Source organism: Anas platyrhynchos, chromosome 15 (assembly GCF_047663525.1).
Source record: "Anas platyrhynchos isolate ZD024472 breed Pekin duck chromosome 15, IASCAAS_PekinDuck_T2T, whole genome shotgun sequence".
Taxonomy (NCBI): domain Eukaryota; kingdom Metazoa; phylum Chordata; class Aves; order Anseriformes; family Anatidae; genus Anas; species Anas platyrhynchos.
In genome coordinates this window covers 15,304,734-15,323,488 of record NC_092601.1, presented here as the reverse complement: position 1 = coordinate 15,323,488, position 18,755 = coordinate 15,304,734, and the positions used below count along the sequence as shown (strand labels likewise).

The window sequence follows — 18,755 nt, the reverse complement described above, 5'->3', positions numbered from 1 at the left end:
GCACGTTTACTGGCAACCTCCTGCCTGCTGGGGTGGCCGGGCAGGGGAGGAGGAGAGCTTGGATGCAGCCACCTTGTGTCACGGGTCCAGACACTGTGATAGAGCAGCTGGGCACGGTGCTGTGCAGCGTGGGGAGAGGGGATGGGTGGTAGCAGGAGCAGAAGGACTTTCTTGTCCATGCCTCGTCTCTATTTCTGTACGCAGGATCACACGGTGGTTTATCTTGGAGCTGCAGTCAGGAAGGGTCCTGCCTTAAAGCAGCTTGGGGCAGGCTGTTTCTCACAGCGAGCCCTGTGAAAATCCCTGCTCAGCCCTCAGGACAGGCTGTTAATCCCTCCCGGGTCCGTGCAGGGGCTTTGGGAGGTGTTGCAGATGCTGGTGGTGAGAAGCTTTTCTCCCACCCACCCCCTTCCTCTTCCCACCAGCTGAACACCACAGACTGGGATGGGATGGGGTGGGATGGATGCTCTTACCCCATAAATCACCAGGCACGCAGATGAGCTGCTCCAAACGCAGCTGCGTGGGGCTGCTGCACGGATGGGCTGCTCCAGCCCCTGCTCCCCAAGGGCCTTCTAAATCAGTCTGTGTGCCCCAAAATGCCCGGTATCTGCTGGGGTTGGGGCTCCCTGTGCTGATGTGTGCTCAGGACCCTGCAGGATATGTCCGTGCTGACCACAGCGGGGCCTGGGGAGAGGTAGTGCCTGTGTTGGCCATGACACACCCGCACTCATGTCTTTTATGTTTTGGCTCTCAGGAAAAGTGCAGGGCAGTCCCTAGGATGTGGCCGAGCATCACCTGCAGTGTCACTGTGGTTTCAGTCCCCTGTACCCACTGGGGACAAGCACAAACCCAGCACGGTGCCCCCAGTGAAGCCATCGCAGTGTGGGGAGGGTGGAGGGGGACACACATACACTGAGGAGGAGGAAGAAGAGGAGGAGGATGAGGACAAAGGGGCCGGCAGCAGGGCCATATAGCGGTCCCACAGCTTTGGCCGGCAGCGCCATGGGAAGTGCTTCCAGCTGTGTTTAAGATGCTCGATTCATCTCCCGCTCGCCTCCTCCCTGCCAAGCAGCCAAAGGAGCAGAGGCAGCCCCGCTGCACGGCTGGGGAACCAGAAGCAGCAAGGATCTGGGAACCCCAGGGTGGGGGGGCAGGAGAGGACTTGGTTTGGACAGGGACACAGCTGGTCTTAGAAGGCAGGAGAAGAACACATTTTTGGAAGGTTTGGGGGTGTTTTTTTTTTTTAATTCATCTTTGAGGGATACAGGGTGGGAAGCAGTAGGAAGGGGAAGCTTCAGGGGAAGCTGCTTTGGGGGCTGGCTGCCCTCGGCTTTCCAGCCCGTCCCACCAAGACTGCAGATGCTAGCGGGGGATTTTAGGGGACATTCTCCCATCCATGGGCTCACCCATCCCAGTGCTGGGATGCACAGGTCCCAAATTCAGGCCGATAGATGACAGCCAGGTGGATTGGACAGCCAGATGGCCATGTGTGTTGTTTGGGCTCTGTGATTTGGCCACTTTTACGCTCGCTTCCCACAAATGTTCTCCATTTGCTGGCAAGAGTGGCTGGAAGTGGAGCTTGGAGAGGATTCACACAAGGCTCTCCATCTCCTGTCATCCCTTCCCATCCCGATTCACAAATATTTCTCGCCGGGGCTGCTGCCAGGACTGGTGCTCATCCCATCGCAGCGCAAACACGAGTCCCCAGCGAAAAGCCTCTGTGAGCCGGCTGGGAAAGCAGCAGCTCACACAGCGTCCTGCACACTGAGTGACCCAAATACAAGTTTTATTATTAAAAAAAAAAAAAAAAAAGAAGAAGGGAGGTGAGAGAGCAGCAAAAATGACTAATGCAGAGCCTCACTCTCCACCCATGATGCTGCAATCCTCCCTGGGGGGGCCGGGGAAGCCTTTGGCACAGTGCTGGAGCATCTCTGGGGCACGGCGGTGTCACAGAGAGGTCCCTACGTGGTGAGGTGTCCCCACCAAGCCAGGCTTGTCCTCCCGCTCTGTCCCAACATGGTTTTGCTCCAAAAGGTACCGGGAGTTATCAGGAGCAGCCCCAGCTGCAGCGCTCGTAAACAGGACGTCCCACACCAGCGCCGGGGGCGCAGATGAAAGCGAGCTGGCCTGAGGAGCCCGCCAAGTATGTGAGAGCAGCAGGGCTTGCTTTTGTTTTCCTTTTGTTTATTAATGTCTGTATTTATTTACTTTTCAGCCCGCGAGTAAGGAGGCTGGGAGCCTGGTGTGGGATGAACTGGCGGGCTTGTGTTCTGCTGGTGCTGCTCCCGAAGGCTTGCTGGGGTGCTTTGATAAATAAAATAAATAAAAATAAAATAAATAAAATATTTTTATTATTTTATTTTATTTATTTAATTTTAATTTTATTTTTTGCACCAGGCTGCAGCCTCCGTCTCCCCTTGGCCTCCCCCCTCGGAGGAGGAGGATGATGCTGATGATGGTGAACGCATGATTTGGGCTGGTTTTGCCAGAAATGCGCCCCTGGCACCCACTTGGCTAGGGTGAGCCACGGAGGGCAAGGCTGAGGAAGGGGTGAGGGCACCTGGGGCTCCTCCAGCCTGACCCTGCGCTGCCGGGAAGTGCCCGTGGCCCCATGAGCAATAGGGAAACGCGCGGGCGAGCGGCGGGTGGCACGGCTTCCTGCGCCTGACGCAGTTTCCCTTCTGTGACCCCGTGCCGGGAGGGGTGCAGAGGGGGGGGGAAGCAGGGACGGGGACCGAGAGGTGCCAAATCCTGTACCCGCTGCACAGCCAGGGCCAGGCGGTTTCACAGGGCTCGCTTTCTACCACCCCCTCTTTGTCCAGGGCACTTTTGGGCTCTCTATTTTTGTAGGGGTGCCAGTTTTGGGGTGACGCTTGGTTCCCTTCTGCTCACAGCAGCCCAAGAGGGGGCTGCTTGGGGGGGGGCCTTTGGTTTGTTTTGGGGCTGCCTGAAGGGTGTGTGTGTGTCAGGGGGAGGGGGTTGTTGCTTTAGCACATGCTGACTTCCTGCTAGGAGGTATTTTTAGCAAGGCCAACCCATGATAACCGAGAAATTCAAGCGAAACTGTAAAGTAAGTGTGCCTTGAAAAAAAAAAAACACAAAACTGTAATAAAAGATGCTGGGTAAAGAGGAAGGGGGGGGGGGGTTGGGGAAGGAGATGACTGTGGCAGATGAAAGCTGCTCTGGTTGCACAAACAGTGCTGGGTTTAGGAAGCGGGGGGGGGCAGACCTGCTGCTGGTGCCACAGCACACGCAGGCTGGGTGTCGGTGGCGCCTGGTGTGAGAGGGAAGGAGCTCGGGCCCCCCGCAGCCCCCGGCCTTCCCACGCACACGCCTGCCGGCCGGCTGTTAACACCCCCCCGCTAACAACCGGCTCTCACCTCGCCCCCGCCTCCGCTCCCACCCCAGAGCCTGGGAAAACCCATTCCTGAGGTGCTAAGCCCTGATGGAGCCTTTTGGGGAAGGGAAGGGAAGGAGGAGATGACCCCCCCTCCGTGGGATGCAAACGGGCCGGTACCCGTGAGAAAAGAGGGGGATGCAGGGGCAAAGCCTCGCCGTGCACCCCCAAGAGCTTCATTAGGGATGAAAACAAGCGCAGCCCATCCGTAAAGAGACACCGGAGCCCAGGACCAGGTGACTGTGGTCAGCAAAAAGCTGCTTTATTGGTGACGGCTCCCACGGGGGCCCCGTGGCAGCGATCGGGTTCAAGTCCCTGAGAACACACGGTCCATGCTGGTTCCCCAACCCACACCTATTGCTTTTAAACACATCCTAGTTACAAAAAGCACAGAGTGACGTTCCAGATACTGGAACATATAAATTAAGGTAAGTGATAGTTACAAGACATCGCAATTTTTTTTTTCTTTCTTAAACAGATTATCAGAAGGTTGTTTTTTTTTTTTTTTTCTGATCCACAGAAAACGTATAAAAAGCATTTTAAAATCTACATAATTCTCAATGTTGCTGTTTTTGTTTTTTTGTGTGTTTTTTTTTGTCTTTTTTTTTTTATAAAAAAGGCACAGTAAAAAAATACTGGCACGATAACATATTTACAACGCACCCATTATGGGCTATCTTCTCTCAGCTTCAGGTTGGAAACATTCGGCTCCGGCTCTGCCCACTGCTCCCTGGGGAGCGCGGGCTGGCAGTGGCCACAGGGGGATGCAGGACCCCCATCCCTGCCCGTACTGGGCTAAATCCATCCCTGGCTCACGGCAAATTTTGCTCTCTGGCAGCATTTCCCAAACTGGTTTTGCTCCTGATGTGCCTGGGGGAGTGGGACCCCACTCTTCAGTGCCCCAGTGCTGGCTTTGCTGCAGTAAAATGTAGGAGCAGAAGCAGAGCCAGGGGAAGAGCCTGGGATGGTGTGGGGGTGACTTCTGCTCTTTTGGGGTGCCCATTGCCCACCAGGCACAGGCAGAGAGCAACGGCCAGGCTGGGAAATGCTGCTGGCCCCTGGTGGGTGCCCACCCAGCTGAGCACCCCTCGGGCACTGCAGCCACCCCAGCAGCACCCGCTGGAGGATGCTTGGTGGGGACACACCCACAGGGCCTCAGGGACAGACCCCAAAGTGCTACTTTGCAAAGGTGCAGGGTGCCCGTGCTCAGCCTGCTTGCACCCCTGGCCACCTCGCTGGCAGGCAGAGAGGTGGCACAGGAGGGAGACACCTCGGCGCTGCGCAAACACAGCTCCGGAAAAGCCCTCCTCCCGCCCCCCGTATTTATAGAAAGCCTTTAAATTAGTCTCTATAAATAGTGCATAGATTTACACTGCTGAAAACATTTCAGCAGGACGTAGGGAGCTCCGGGGAATGGAACGAATGGTGGTGGTGCTGGGCTCGCCAAGCCACCTGTCTGCCCCATGGTCTCCCTGCGGGGTGGCTGATGAGCACCCAGCAGCTTTGCAGCACTGTGGTGTGTCCAAGCAATTGCCGTGGCCAGGTTAAAAAAATATAAAAACTTTGCCTATGAGGAGCCAGAGCCTCAATGCTGAGATTTGGGGGCTGGGGGAAAGGATGGGGACAGGTTAGGGGTCTGCAGGAGCGAGGAAGGGTTAGAGCTGAGGGTGGGGAGGCACACACCGAAAAACACAAAAACACCTTAACATCTGGAAGGAAAGAAAGAAAAGCAAGCCAGGGTGAGGCAGAGCTGCGCAGCACCGGCTGCCGCTCCCCACGCATAGCGCGGGGCTGGCCGGCGGGCGGGGGGCTCGACCCAGGCGAGGCAGCCCCCCCCGTGCCCCGGGGTTAAGTGCTCAGGACCCGTCCGTGCCCGCCGTCCCGGAGCGGGCAGCGGGGGCGCGCGGCCGGGCAGGCAGGGCAGGGGACAAGGGGCCGCACAGCAGCCTTCAGTACACACACACTGTGCAATACCACAGCAACGACGGCCGGCCGGAGGGCCAGCACGGCCGCACACACACACGCGAGGTCCCGCACGCCCGTCGGATACCGGGGAGACTCGGGACGAGGTTGGGACACGCGTCTCCCTAGTACACCACGTTGGCGGGGCACCACGGCGTGTCGGGGTACAGCAGGCAGTGCACGGAGCGGAACCTGCGGAGGAGAGGAGCGGCGCTGAGCACAAGGTGGTGGTGGCCACGCGGTGGCACAACCCTGGGGGGGTCCCTGCCGGCAGGGTGAGGGATGGGACCCCCCCGTCTCACCTGGATGGGTCCTCCTCGACGGAGAAGGCTCCCTTCATGTGGATGGAGTTGCGTTTGTTTTCGAACATGCCGTAGCTTAGTGTCACCTAGGGGAGCAAGCACGAGAGGGTCAAGCGGCCGACGTGGCCATGAGGATCGATCGGGGGGGCTGCTGTTTCTCACAGCCTCCTGGGACAGGCTGATGGGGCTTGTACATCCATCATGCCTCGGCTGAGATGCCCAATTTTTAGGTGGCTCAAGATGAAGGTGACCCCTCCTTGCACTGCAAAGGGATGCCACCAACGAGCCTCAGCTGAAAACCTCATTGCAGGGCACTTCGTTTGGGGATTTTGGCCTTTAGCTCCAACCCTGGAGACCCTGCTCCCAGGCTCCCAAAATCCCATTGCATGCCTATCCCACAAAAACCATACAAAGGTACCATCCATCATCCCAACCACTCCACCCAGCCCAGGGCCCTCGGGGCAGGGTTACCTGTTTGTGGATCTCCGTCTTGGGCACCTGGTGGAGGTTCTCCAGGTGCGAGTGGAAGAGGTTGCTCCGGATGAGCTTGACGCCCAGCACGGACTCGATGATGTAGCCGATGGTGCAGTCGTCGGGCAGGCGGATCTTCTCCGCCGTGCTCATGAAGTGGCCCCCGCTGTGGGGAGACAAAGAGGAGCTGCAGCAGAGCAAGACCCGGGGGGGGATGTGGGCACCCCACGGGGCCCGCGCTTGGCTGCTGGGCGCCTGGCCTGGCTCTAATTAAAAGACAATTAGGGGAATTGAGGTCCTTTCTAGCTCATTTCCAAGCCCCTGCAGAAGCCCCCATCAAGGCAAAGCGAGCCAGGTGGTGGGATACGTTCAAACATCCCCAAAGGTGCTGTCATCTCTTCTGTGCCCCGCTGGGACCGTGACGGGTCCCCCTGGGTGAGCAACGCCAGCGCTCTTACCTGGCCCACGGGCTCATCTTCAGCGCCAGCCCCCGGCTGATGCAAAACCCTGCTCCTCCCGTGGCAAACCAGAAATGCACAGGGTGCTGCGAGAGAGGGGAAGCAAAGGCAGTGAGACCTCCTCGGGCTGGCCCAGACCCCGGCCCACATTAAACCAGCCCCAACCTCCCTCCCCCCCTTTCCAGCACCACGGGAGCTTCCCGCGGGGTGCTGCTGCCACAGCGGTCCCCCCGTCATGTCCCCCCCTCACCATCTTGTTCTCGCTGATCCTCTCCGTGGCCTGGATGGGCCGGTCCAGGCTGGGCTTCCCGATGTAGATGTCCTGCGTGTGGGGGTAGCTGGAGAGCAGCTTCACCAGCATCCGCACGTTCACGTAGTTGTCGTCGTCCACGTGGCAGAACCACCTGCGGCGGCGGCAGCAACCACGTCACGCTAGGCCAGGGCAGCTCCCCGACCGAGCAGGGCCACCCAGGCCCTGTGAGGAATTTCTACCCCAAAAGGCAAACCCCGTTCCCCAAGCAGCGCTTACTTTCTCCCGGACTCGATGAACTTGTCGTACTCCACGGCCATCTTGCAGGACAGGGCCTGGCGGCTGTGGGCGGCCGAGCAGTTGGTGTTGATGACGTTTCCTGAGGGAAGAATTGGGGTTAAAACACTGGTGCTGGGGCATCCCGCTCCCCGAGATGAGGATGCTTCACCCTAGGTGTGACGGGGGGCATGAAACCCCATGGGCTTCATGCTCAGTGGTCTTTGCTTTGGGCAAATAGCACTTTGGCTCTTAAGCGTATGTGAGATAGAATGGGGTTGAAGTACCCCAGTACCACCCATCCTACATGTAATGCCACCCTACATCACCCCGCCTGTCCTTGGGGCCGTGCCCCCAGCACCCTGGGAGCAAGGAGGATGGATGGAGGGGGCAGGAGGGGATGGGGCTGGCTTCTCCGCCCAGGATGTGACAGCCAAAGCCCTTGCTCTGTTCCCACTGCCTTTTCCCACAGCAGCCACCTGTTATTTGCTTGCCCAGCTCAAAGGGAATCGCTTCCCCGCCTGAAAGGGACTCATTTGCATGGGGAGAATAGGCTGAGCTGACCCCGACCCCAGGCAGCGGCTGCCAGATAAACGTCCCCGCGAAAACCCAGGGTCTAAACTGCAGTGTTTTTTGATTGTTTATTGTTTGTGTTTTTTTCACCATTTTTTGACTTTCTTTTTTTTGGAGTTTGGCAACAGCCGTGCTCCCAGGTTGGGGGAACACCCCAGTACAGCCCCAGGCACCCGCCACGCTCAGCCAGGTCACACACACAAAGGGCCGAGGGCCACAGACTCACGTGCTTGCTTCTTCAGCTCTTCATCCTCCCCGTCTGTGAAGATGAAGGTCTGAAAGAGAAGATGGGGCACCCTTGAGGCTGAGGCCACGTGGCTCTGGGCATGTCCCAGCATCCCAGGGCAGCGCCAGGGATCAGTCCCCATGGGGCACTGTTGGTGACTTCTCCCTCCTGGCTAAAACCCAAAGCAGCACCAGGGCGATGAGCAGCCCCACAACACTCTTGCCCTTGGATTGAGAGGCTTGGATCAATCCCCTATTTACACAGCCCCTTCCTACAGCATCCCCATCCCACAGTGCAGCAGCAGGGAGCAGCCTGCTGGCACCCATATGGGATTTTGGGAGAGGCAAGGGCTGATCCAGCACAAGGTGGGCGCACGGAGAGGTGCAGCTCCGGAGCTCCCTCCTTCCAAGCAGGGACTTCAGACTCCAGGTGGAGGGACCGGCACGTGCGGTGGGGATGCCAAAGCATCCCCGGGCCCTGCCCAGGCAGGTGTGTTTGCCCACGGCGCCAGGTGCCAACCGTGTCCCCACCTGTGTCAACACCACGCTGCGGTCCCCGGCCGCTTGCACAACACCCCCGGGGTGGAGGAGCTGGCAGCACCCACGAGTGCCTCCGGCCAGCCCCAAGGAGGGGACCGTGCCCCGGCACCTGAGCTGCCCGCCCGGCTGCACTCCTCTATTTACACAGCTAATTCCTGGCATATGTCGCCCGGGAAAGGGGGGGGCCGGGGGCCGCTGTTCGGGCTGGATTTGGGGAAGGGCGAGAAGCAGGAGCAGAGAATAGGGGGTGGGAAAGGCACCGCGATCAATCAGCGCGCAGCAAACAAAGCTGGGGGAGAGAAACCACAACCAGCTGCCAAGCGCTATTAAAAACCAGACGTGCACAAAAGGGCAAAGGAGGAAAGACAAAAGGGCTGGGGGGGGAAGGCAGGAGGCGCAGGGGGGGGACACGGGGCCCGAGCGCTGGGGCTGAAGAATTACAAGCGAGCTGGAAACTCGGTGCCACCCCGCGGGCAGCCGGCCCCAGCAGCGCGCTGGGGTTTTGTGGTTTGTTTGAGGAGGGAGCGGGGCCACGACAATAGCGGGTGCGCGGGGCTGACTTTACTCAGCAGAGGAGAGTTAAGCGGGCAGCAGCAGTCATTAGCATACAGCTGCGCTGGTTAACCCGGCGCCGGGTTTGCTCAGGGCCCGGGCAAGCAGCGAGGAGAGCAGGGACTTGCCGGAGGGATGAACGGGAGGGTGCGTTCCTGGGGATGGGGCTACAAGTGGCCTTTTGGGCTTGGAAAGGGGAAAAGGGGGAAAAAAGAGTGTGGTGGAGGAGGTGGAAAGGCAGTTCGCTCAAACACATGGCCAAGCACCTGCTGTGCATGTCTGGTTCTGGGATGGACAAAGGTCAGCCCCCAAATGGGTCAGTAAGGGTTAGAAGATGTGGGACCTGCTCATGAGGGCTATGGGATGGAGACCTTAGTCCATCAGCTGTAGGGCCAAGGGCGTCCTTGGCACCCCAGGATTGTCAGGAGGAGCTGCCCAGGGACGGTGGAGATGATCACAGCACAAGCACTGCCTCACCCATCCCAAGGCACGTGGCGCCCGGCCCATCCCCATCCACCTCTAGCCCTGCCTCCGCTCAGGCGAGACAGAAAATGTTTGAAAATGTTTGCTTGATTAGATCAGAAGTGCCGTCCAGCAACTGTGCCTTCAGCCGCTCCAAAAATAACCCCGCAGCCCGTCCTCCGGCCCAGCCGCTATAAATAGGCCACAGGACAATTGTTTATTGCCGGCCGCACCGAAAGCCCTCATCCAACGAGGCATCTTCCCCCCGGGCACATCCCCGCAGTTTTCCCAGTGCAGGTGAGACCAGAGGACACCTTGGGGACACCAGGGACCAAGCTCAGGGGCACCCAGCCCTGCACATCACCCCACAGGTTCCTCACCTCCCGCTGCCAGAGCCCAGACAGAAATTTCAAATCAAAACCAAAATATATATATATTCTTAATTACTTTATTTGCCTTTCTTCTACAGGAGCTGTGCCCTTCCTGCACAGCCCTCTGGCCCTGAGGAGGATCAGGCACCTGGAGGTGTCGGGGAACTGGAAAAGGGCCAGGGATGGAGAGGGACCAGAAGGCACCATGTCCAGGGGATGGGGGAAGCCGCGGCTCAGCCTTCTCCTGGGACCAACCATCCTACAGCCACGGATGGGGCCAGGCTTTGCAAGTATAGCCCAGAGGTGGGGAAAAGGACACGGGCAGGACCCCGCCAGTGGCTTTGCGGCCAAAACGTGGCCAGAGCTGCAGCTCCAAGGGCTGGCTGTGAGGGGCAGCACCCCGAGCAGGCTTCGTGCTGTCACATCCCCTCGCACCCTCACCCACAGCAGCCACAGCCCTGCTGCCGGGACCCATTTGCAGCAGGGTGGGACACCGCAGCCACAAGCTGTCCCCTTCCACCAGCCCCTCTCCCACACAGAGCGCCCCCAGCCCTTGAACTCCCCCCCTCCCCATCCCCAGGGATGGCACCGAGGGGGGACCAAGACCCCCTGCCACCCCACACAATTAATTTCCCAGTGGGGCAGAGGAGAGGAAGGGCCCGCTCCCGGCACGCTGGCGGCCGCCCTGCCTGCCCAGACCCCTGCCCCGGGAGGCGCAGGAAGCCTCATTGTTCTCCAAAGTGCAACTTCAAGAAACACAGGATGCCAAATCCGCGCCGAACAATAGCTGCCCCTGCTGAACGCGCCCCGCCAGGCAGCACAGAGGCACCCCGGGGTCCCCACGGCCAGGGGATGGTGTCAGCCCCCCCGTCTGCCTGTGTGGGGATGGGAGCCCCCTCAGCTGCCTCTGGTGCCCCTGGGGAGGGCTGTTTCTTTATTTTTTTTTCCACCCTCCCCTCCATTTCTCCTTTCGCAGTGACTCATTTCCCCTCCTCTGAGCGAGCTCGTGGGTTGCTCTGAGCTTGGTGCTGTGCAAAGCACCCCGTGGGCCGGGCCAGACATGGGGGCAGCAGTCTTCTTCCTCTTATGCCACATCTCCAAGCGGTCCAGGGGGCTGCCAGGGCTGACACACGCCCAGCAGATACCAAACCTGCCCCCCCTTCCCCTGCCCAAAACAGGAACCTGAGCCAGGAGAGCCCCGTGACCCCACAGCGCACAAATCCTGCACCTTCCCCATCACGTCTCACTTCCCCATGCTGGAAGGGGATGGAGCACCCCAGCATCCCCCCCCCCAGCACCCAGGGGGGCTGGCAGCCCCTTTCACTCGAAGAAAAAGAAGGAAGCAGCCACTCGCTCAGCACGAGGGCCCTGGGGCGAGGCGGTGAAGGGGCGCTGGATTTGAAGCCCCCACGGGGATAGGGTGTGTTGGAGGAGCAGCCCCTCGGGGAGGTGTGGGTGCTGCCAGAGCAGGTCCCTGCCCAGCTTTTTGTCCCCTCCAGCAGATGTTTTCTGCAAACAGCCCTGCTCCATCCCGCAGCGGTTGGGAGGGAAAATCCCCACCTCACCTCAGCGGGCAGGGAGCAGCATGGTGGCCGTGTCTCTGTCCCCATGGCTTTCCCTGGGATGGGGTCCGGGTTGGCACAGCCCCGCAGAGCCAGGGAAGGGGCTTGCAGTGCTCTGGCAAGAAGCCGAGGGCCCTTCCTCCCCCTGGCTCCTTGCAGCAAGAGGAAGAATCCTCCACTGTAATTTTAAATGCTATAATTTTTTAATAACCTCCGCACAAACAATGAGCTCATTGTGCAGCCGGGGTCCCCCGCCCTCCCGCCCTGCGCTCCACGCACGCCGCTCGCCCGCGCCGAGGCTCTTATTGACTAGGCCGGCAGCATCGTTAGGGGCAGGCAATTAAACGGCCCAGACAGCGCCCTTGTCCCTGCTCAGCTCCCCAAAACCACCTTGCCTCCCGGGCTGCCCGGGGAGGGATGCTCACACGTGAGCCGAGTTGAGCAGTGCTCAGCACACCCCAGGGCACAGCCAAGGGATGGAAGGGACCCAAGGGACGGGAAGGCACAAACAGCCTCCCCCATCCCAGCTCCCCAGGGGGCACCCAAGCAGGGCACGTGCCCATTTCCCCCAAGGACACGAACTCTGGCCAAGGTGCTAAAGAAATTTTGGGAGCCGCCAGCGGAGGAGCAAAGGAGCGTGCTCTCCGGAAGGCAAATGCATTCCTCGGCGCCTGGAGCAGGAATTTTTCAAAGCCTGCAATTATCGTGCCGAGCTTGGGGGAAAGCGAGCAGCTCCCACGCAGGCGGGATGGCAGCCCAGTACAACCCAGCACGGCCCAGTACAGCCTGTGGGCACCGCAGCGTGCGCCGAGCACCCGCTGCCCTCAGTGCCCCGGGGACCTGGATGTTTCTTGTGCAACTCTGCCACTGCAAAGCACCCGACTGAGCAGGAAACCCGTGGATTTGGGTGGTTTGGACTAGCTTGGCATCCAGGACTTGTGCATAATGGCCACTTTCCTCCTCCCCCCTCTTTTCTTTCAAGTGTAAAGTTTCCCCCAGGCTGCACTCCAACAGTCCTAAGGATACAAATGCCGAGACAGCTGGAAAAGCTCCCCAAAGCGAGGAGGGGAAAACCCCACAACCCTTCCCCAGTGCTGCCTGTCTGGCCTTGCTTGTGCAAGGCAGGCAGCAGGCTCTGAAGGCAGCAGGGCTCTGCCCTCTGTGCAGAGAGAAAAGCAGGAAGGAGAAGGGGGTGCCCGGTTTGTGAGTGAGCCCATTGCGGGGTGGAAGGGACAGACCACAGGAAGCAGGGACTATTGTAGGCAGAACAAAGAGTGGGGAGGAAGAACACAATAGCTATTCCCCCTATCTGCCAGGGTGCAGGCTGGAGCTACCTGCCAGATTTAACTCCTTCTTGCCAGAGCTCGCATCACCCCTCCATGGAGCCTGGTTAACCAAGAGCCACGAGGGAGGCTTCAGGAGGAGAAGGGGGAAGGAGACGCTGTGCCAGGCGAGGGGATTCTCGGCCCTCGGGCAGGAACTTCCCCACACCCTCCTGTGCCGAAAATGAGAGGGCTGGGATGAGACGAGCTTGACTCAGACCCAGAGAGCCGTTGGGGCGCAGGCAGCCCCACCGCAACGCGGGGCACCAGCGGGGAGGTGATGCACAAACCACATAGGACAGGGCAGGGATGGAGAGCAGCCACACGGCACCACCACCAAAAAAAACAACACCACCAAACAGCTTGGCCCCAAGCTCAGAGCAGCCCAAGGTGCCCTGAAGCTTCCCAAAGCAGAGGCAGGGTCAGCGTGGGAAGGCTGGAGCCGATGCCAGCAGCACGCGGGCTCGTCCCCTCCGTCCCTGCGGGAGTTTGCGCCGCCTCCAGCTCGCTCCGCAGCTCCTTGTCCTCAAGTGCTGCACAAGAGCCGTCACTCAGCGGCTTGGCTTGTCAGTCGGGCACCTCGCCGGGCTGCGGCCCCCCTGGCTTCATGGCCCTCATCTCTAGGCAACCTGACCTGGACACGGCCGGCTCCGGCTCCCCCGTTCCCATGGAAAGTGCCACACAAGAGGCTGCGAAGCCTTTTCTCTGCGCCGGGAGAAAAGGGGCTTTGTTAGCTTGCCCAGGGGGACAGCGTGAGAGCCGAGGCTCGGGTCTCTGGGAATCCAAACGGACAAACGAAGCAAAACAAAACAAAAAACCCCCAGAAGAAAGCCGGGGCTCGCAGAAGGGAGGGGAGGGGGGAAGACCAGCCATTCCCAGGATCATCTGTAGGTGCTCAAAGAGCGTTTCCCCCACCACCACCGCTCTCCACCCCCTCACAGTGACAGCGGAGCATAAAAGAGGCTTCCATTAAATAACCGTACCAGGGAGAGACGGCAGAGACACTGCCAAGTCCCGGGGACATGAGCAAAAAGAGGGACAAGATCCCCAGGAGAAAAAAAAAATAGTAAAAACGAAAAAGAAAAGTCAGCACGCTTGGAGTAATGCGCAGCAGCCAGGAGCCAAGCACACCCACAAGGTCCAAGGGAACTGAGCGGAGGAGGCACGGGCAGGTCGAGCCCCCTTCTCCCCTCCCAGCCACTTCAGGCTTCCAAAAACCACCGAGGAACAATTCCAGGCCAGGAGGAAACACGTGAAGACAGTAGGATGGGAGGGTTAGGACAAGGCGTAACTTACTTTGGAAGCTGTCTAAGGCTAGAAAAAGTGCCTTAAAAGCAGAAGGCAAGGCACATTTCCTAAGAAAGTCCCCCCCCTTTTTTTTTCTTAAATTGTGTCAGTGCTTGAAGGACGGAGCAGGGCAGCCAGGACAAGGTGTCACCGAGCTCAGGGCTGGCACCAGCTGCAACTGCCCCAGCACAGGCAAGCTGGAGCAGACCAGTGGGAGCCCCCAGTGCTGCCCGGATCCTGCTGAGGGGACCGGGAGCCTGAGCACAGCTCTGAGGCCGATGTCCCCAAGGCAGCCGAGTGCCTGCACCCCAGGGAACCCCCCAGGGAAGCCCAGGAGGGCGCCAGGGCCGTGTCCCTGCTCCGTGCCTCAATTTCCCCAGTGGAAACCCTTCGAGGCAGCAGGGCAGAGCCGGGGGCTGAGATTTTGTGCACCACTCATTACGGGGAGCCCGAGGCAGGGGCAGCTGAGCCCTCTCCATCACTCACCCACCCATCACTCGCTCTCCCCAAAACCCCCCAGACCTCCCCAAAAACACCCCCGGCGCTCCGTGCCACCGGGCGGGCAGCCAGCAGAGGTGACACCCGCCTGGTCCCCGGCCTTGCCCCGCCGGTCGCGACCTTACCATGTCGCGATTGCGGGAGATCCAGGTGTCGAGCAGCAGCTCCAGGCGCGCCTTGTGGAACTTTTTGGTGGTCTTGACGGCGATGAAGACGTCGCGGGGGGAAATGTCCTCGGCAGGCGGCCGGGGAGGGCTCGGGGGAGCGGCGGGCACCTCCCGGCGGGCTCGGCTCAGCCTCCCGAAATAATCGGCGAAGCTGCGGAGGCCGCCGGAGCCCTGCGCCGCCTGCCCCGCCGCCCCCAGGCTCTGCAGAGCCCGCTGCGCCCCGCCGGCCTCTCCCCGTGCCAACCCCGGCCTCCCCGGAGGCTCCACCATGAGCACCAGGAGGCAGGTGAACATGGAGCCCACGAGGGACAGCAGCAGCTTCCTGCCGCAGCTCTTCAGCATCCTCCTCCACCACCGCCTCCACCTCCTCCCTGCCGCCCCGCTCCGCCACCGGCCGCGCTCCGCCCGCGCCGCCGCCGCCGCCGCCGCCGCCGCCGTCCCCGCGGCGCGCCGCCGCCGCCGCTTTTAAACCGCCCCCGGCCCACCCGGGGCGGGCCCGGCTCGGTACCGCCCCCACGCGTGGCCGTGGGGCGTGGGCAGCCCCTGCTCCTGCCCCTGTCCCTGCACGCCCCCTGCGCGCCCCCTGCGCGCCCCCTGTGCGCTCTGTGCGCACCCCATGCGCGCCCTTTGCGCACTCCATGCGCGCCCCTTGCGACCCCCATGCGCGCCCCCTGCTTGCCCCCGTGCTCGGGGGTCGCCTGTGCCACAGCCACGTACCCCGTGTACCCCCCCCCGGGGTGCTCAGGGGGCTGCCCGCTACTCCTGGCCCCCCATCGGGGTACCCCGGTGCCCGCACGCCAGCAGCCCCCAGCCCACCCGCACCCCTCGCACTTCCAGCAGGCTGCTGGGGAAACTGGGGATGGGGAGAGGAGGGTCGGGTCCTGCCCTGCTTGGGCAGAGCTGGAGGAAATGCCAAGGGTGGAGGACCCTGTCCCAGGTGTTAGGGAGCTGGTTCCGGCGGGCAGCCCCCGCAGGCTGAAAATAAATCCTATGGGGGTGTCCCCGGTGACTGCTAACCATGGTAACGATGCCTTGTGAAACGAGACGCTGTTTTCCCAGCCAGGCGGTGGGAAAAGTGGGAGCTGCGAGGGGAAATCGATTGGGAAGTGCTCCTGGATGTGCCACCAACCTGCTATTTTACTGACGCCAAATGCCAGGGTTTCTTTCCCCCCTTATCCTCGTCTCGCCAGGCAGGGAGCTCTCGGGGTTTTCTCTCCCACCGCATGCTGTGTCTGCTACAGGGAGGCGGATTTGGGTTTGGGCCTGGGCTGCTCGGTTATGCCATAATCAGGGGCTGCTGCATTTTTGGGCAGGGCCCTTGTCCAACTTGCATTTTTCCTGCTGTCACGTGCTCCATTCATCTCTGGCACCGCATAAACAATGCTCATAATACCAGGCAGGACGAAGCAGGGAGGCAGCTTCCTCGGGCAAGCCCCAGCGTTTGCCTTCTGCTGGGTTTGGGATCTGCATAACCCTGCTCAGCCCTCCAACCCTGGCCCCAGGCTGCGAGTGCCAGGGGAGGCTGTGGACGTGGGTTTGGTTTTGCATGGCACTGCCCACGTCTGGGGAGGGACCTGTCCTGCCAGAGAAGCCTCTGATAATAAAAGAAAAAAAAATAAAATAAAGCAGTTAGACCATACAAACACAGGAACCAAATCCCACAGTCGCCACTTCCCGCTATTGCTGCAGAGCCCGGCCTTCAAGCCTCAGCTTTCTTTCCCTCGGGCGCCTTTTGTCTCCAACCCGATGGCACAGCAACCGTGGCTCGAGAGGCAGCTGAAAAGCCCGACCGGCGAAACTCGGAGTGAAGAAAGAGCGCCTTTCTCCACGAGCCAAAAGGGGAGGAAACGCACTTGTCCCCCGACCAGCTGCTCTCCCGCTCCCGCAGCCTTGGAGGTGGCCGGGGACACGTGCCGCAGCCAGATGTTGGGGTCCCGGCCGGCGCCACGGGGCCGGTGACAATGCGAGCTCTGTGTGCCCCGAGCGAAGCAGCAGGGTCTGGAAGCCACCGTGCCACTGGCACACGGGTCCCCTGGGGCCACCCTAACCCCGTTCCCGAGGCCAGCGTGCAGTGGTGGTGGAGGAAAGCTTTCTTTCATCGGCATTGTCCCGCCACAACACGGCTCCCCGGGGATCGGCCGTGTCCCCGCAGGCTTCCTCTGCAGGCGCCTGGCCTCCTGGCTCAGCCCTTGCCCGCCACACGGATGTCTCCGGCCAGGCACCGTGCTGCTCGGGGAAAGGGGACGGGGTGATGGGGTGAGCAGTCCCCATGCCTGCCCCCGCTGGGTGGCACCTGCAGGGCTGGGAGCTGGAGGCTGCTGTGGGGAAGAAGCTCCCCAGGGTGTCCCGTGCCTGGTTTGTCAGCATTCAGCCCCTCTGCTGGGTACCAAGAGCCTCGCCCTAACCGGGGTGGCACCAGGGCTGGGAGAATTTGGGTGTCCCATACATACAAAGGAGCTGGCTGCACTCACCCCACACCGACCCAGGGCAGGGACTGGCATGGGGCACCTCCCGTCCAGCCACACCGCAGGATTAGGTCGCTCTAAATTGGTTTAAACCTTCCACATTGCCCCCTGCACAGCCTGACCCCGGTGCTCTATAGGTGGTCCCTAAGAGGCTCACAGCTTCTCAGGGCTGCCGAAACGGGTAAATAAATTCCCTGTAATAAAGCCTTCGGGTCATCGGGGAGAAACGCCGTGCCGGGGCTGCGGATTGCAGGATGATTTCCACGCCTCGTCGGACAGGGGTTAAAAGCTCTGTCAAATGCGGGCTTCATCGGGATCGCGGTGCTGTGTGTATTTAGTGGGGTTTGGCCCCGTGTGTTAGGGTATGCGATGGAGGAGGGCGGCTGGGGAGCCACAGTGCTGCTGCAATCGCCACCCTCCTCGCCCCCCCTGCTTTTTTTTTTTCTTTCTGGGATTTTGTGACAGCACAAAAGAGACTTTGCATCAATTACTGGTAGGAAGCCGGCAGCGCCCCGCGGCAGACTTCTGCGCTCCCCATCCTGGGCTTGGTTAACTTCCCATTGTGTGAGCAAGGGAACAGGGCAGCGCTATTCAGCCCCAGTGTGAGGCTCGGAATTTCTTTTTTTTCACAGCCTGGCATTTTCTACCCCCCTGGGACCACAAAACCTCCCTGCCCTTGCAGCACAGGGCCTGGCGGTGCCATCGGGGTGGCTGTGCAGAGCCCAGCACCCAGCCGTGCTGCGGGTGCTGTGGGTGCCCGCCTGATGCTGAGCCATCCCCGTCCCCCTCGGTGGCTGTCCCCAGCTCCAGCTCCTGCACCAGGACCTGGCGCAAACCCCACCATCCCTCCCCGACCCCAAAACCCTCCGTGGGGCTGCGGGTCCCCTTGGAGCAGGGAGGGGGAGACGGAGCGATTCGTGCAGGGCGCGCCGGGATCCCACGGGGGCCGGGGGGCTATAGAAATGCAAAGCGTTATTATTTCCCTGGGCTGAAGCAGAGGCCTGAGAAAGGTTGAGCGAGAGAGGCAGCGAGCGGGGAACAGCGGGGGATTTAGCTCCTGAAAGGGAGCCGGGGAAAAAAGCGGGCGAAGAGCCTCATTGTGCGCCGGGCAGGGGGGGTCACGAGCGAGTTAAACTGGTTAATGTATTGGAGCAGCTTCCTCCGAGCCGCTGGGAGAAAGCAAAGCGCTGCAACAAAAGGCCGGGGGAGCATTCTTGTGGGGAAAGTGGGCTCTCTTTAAAAGGATTTGATTTCTTTTCTGTCAGTTGAATGGAATTTGGTGGTGACTCCTTCAGGTCTAAGAATTTCGGGCTTTGGTGGTGGCGGGAAGGGATGGTTGTGTGTGTGTGTCCCCCCCCCTTTCGCTCGTCCCCATCCCACATTCTTCTCCTGCCGGGGCCATTTCCAAGCCCCCTGCCCCCCCGGATCACGGCCCCCATTGCTGGGGGGAGAGGGGCTGGGGGGACACCAGCGGCCCCATGGCCACGCTGCTCCTGAGAGAAAGGCGAGGGCACGGGGCAGCCTGCAGGGCCTGGTTTCTCATGGTCACTGTTCAGCCAAAGAGTGGGGGATGCTGGAGGAAAGGGGGGTCCTGTCCATTTTTGTCACGTTCCTC

General features: G+C 60.7%; 1 protein-coding gene across 1 annotated transcript; it reads right to left on the bottom strand.

The window, feature by feature from the left end:
- Positions 1 to 3,629: 3,629 nt before the first annotated feature.
- LFNG (LFNG O-fucosylpeptide 3-beta-N-acetylglucosaminyltransferase) lies at positions 3,630 to 15,118 on the bottom strand. Its single transcript, XM_027468992.3, has 8 exons — positions 14,634 to 15,118; positions 7,916 to 7,964; positions 7,120 to 7,219; positions 6,841 to 6,994; positions 6,591 to 6,676; positions 6,133 to 6,298; positions 5,662 to 5,747; positions 3,630 to 5,551 (listed from the first exon to the last, which is right to left on the bottom strand). The coding sequence occupies exons 1-8, from the start codon at positions 15,015 to 15,017 to the stop codon at positions 5,485 to 5,487; spliced, it is 1,092 nt and encodes a 363-aa protein (XP_027324793.2). The 5' UTR covers positions 15,018 to 15,118; the 3' UTR covers positions 3,630 to 5,484.
- Positions 15,119 to 18,755: the final 3,637 nt, after the last annotated feature.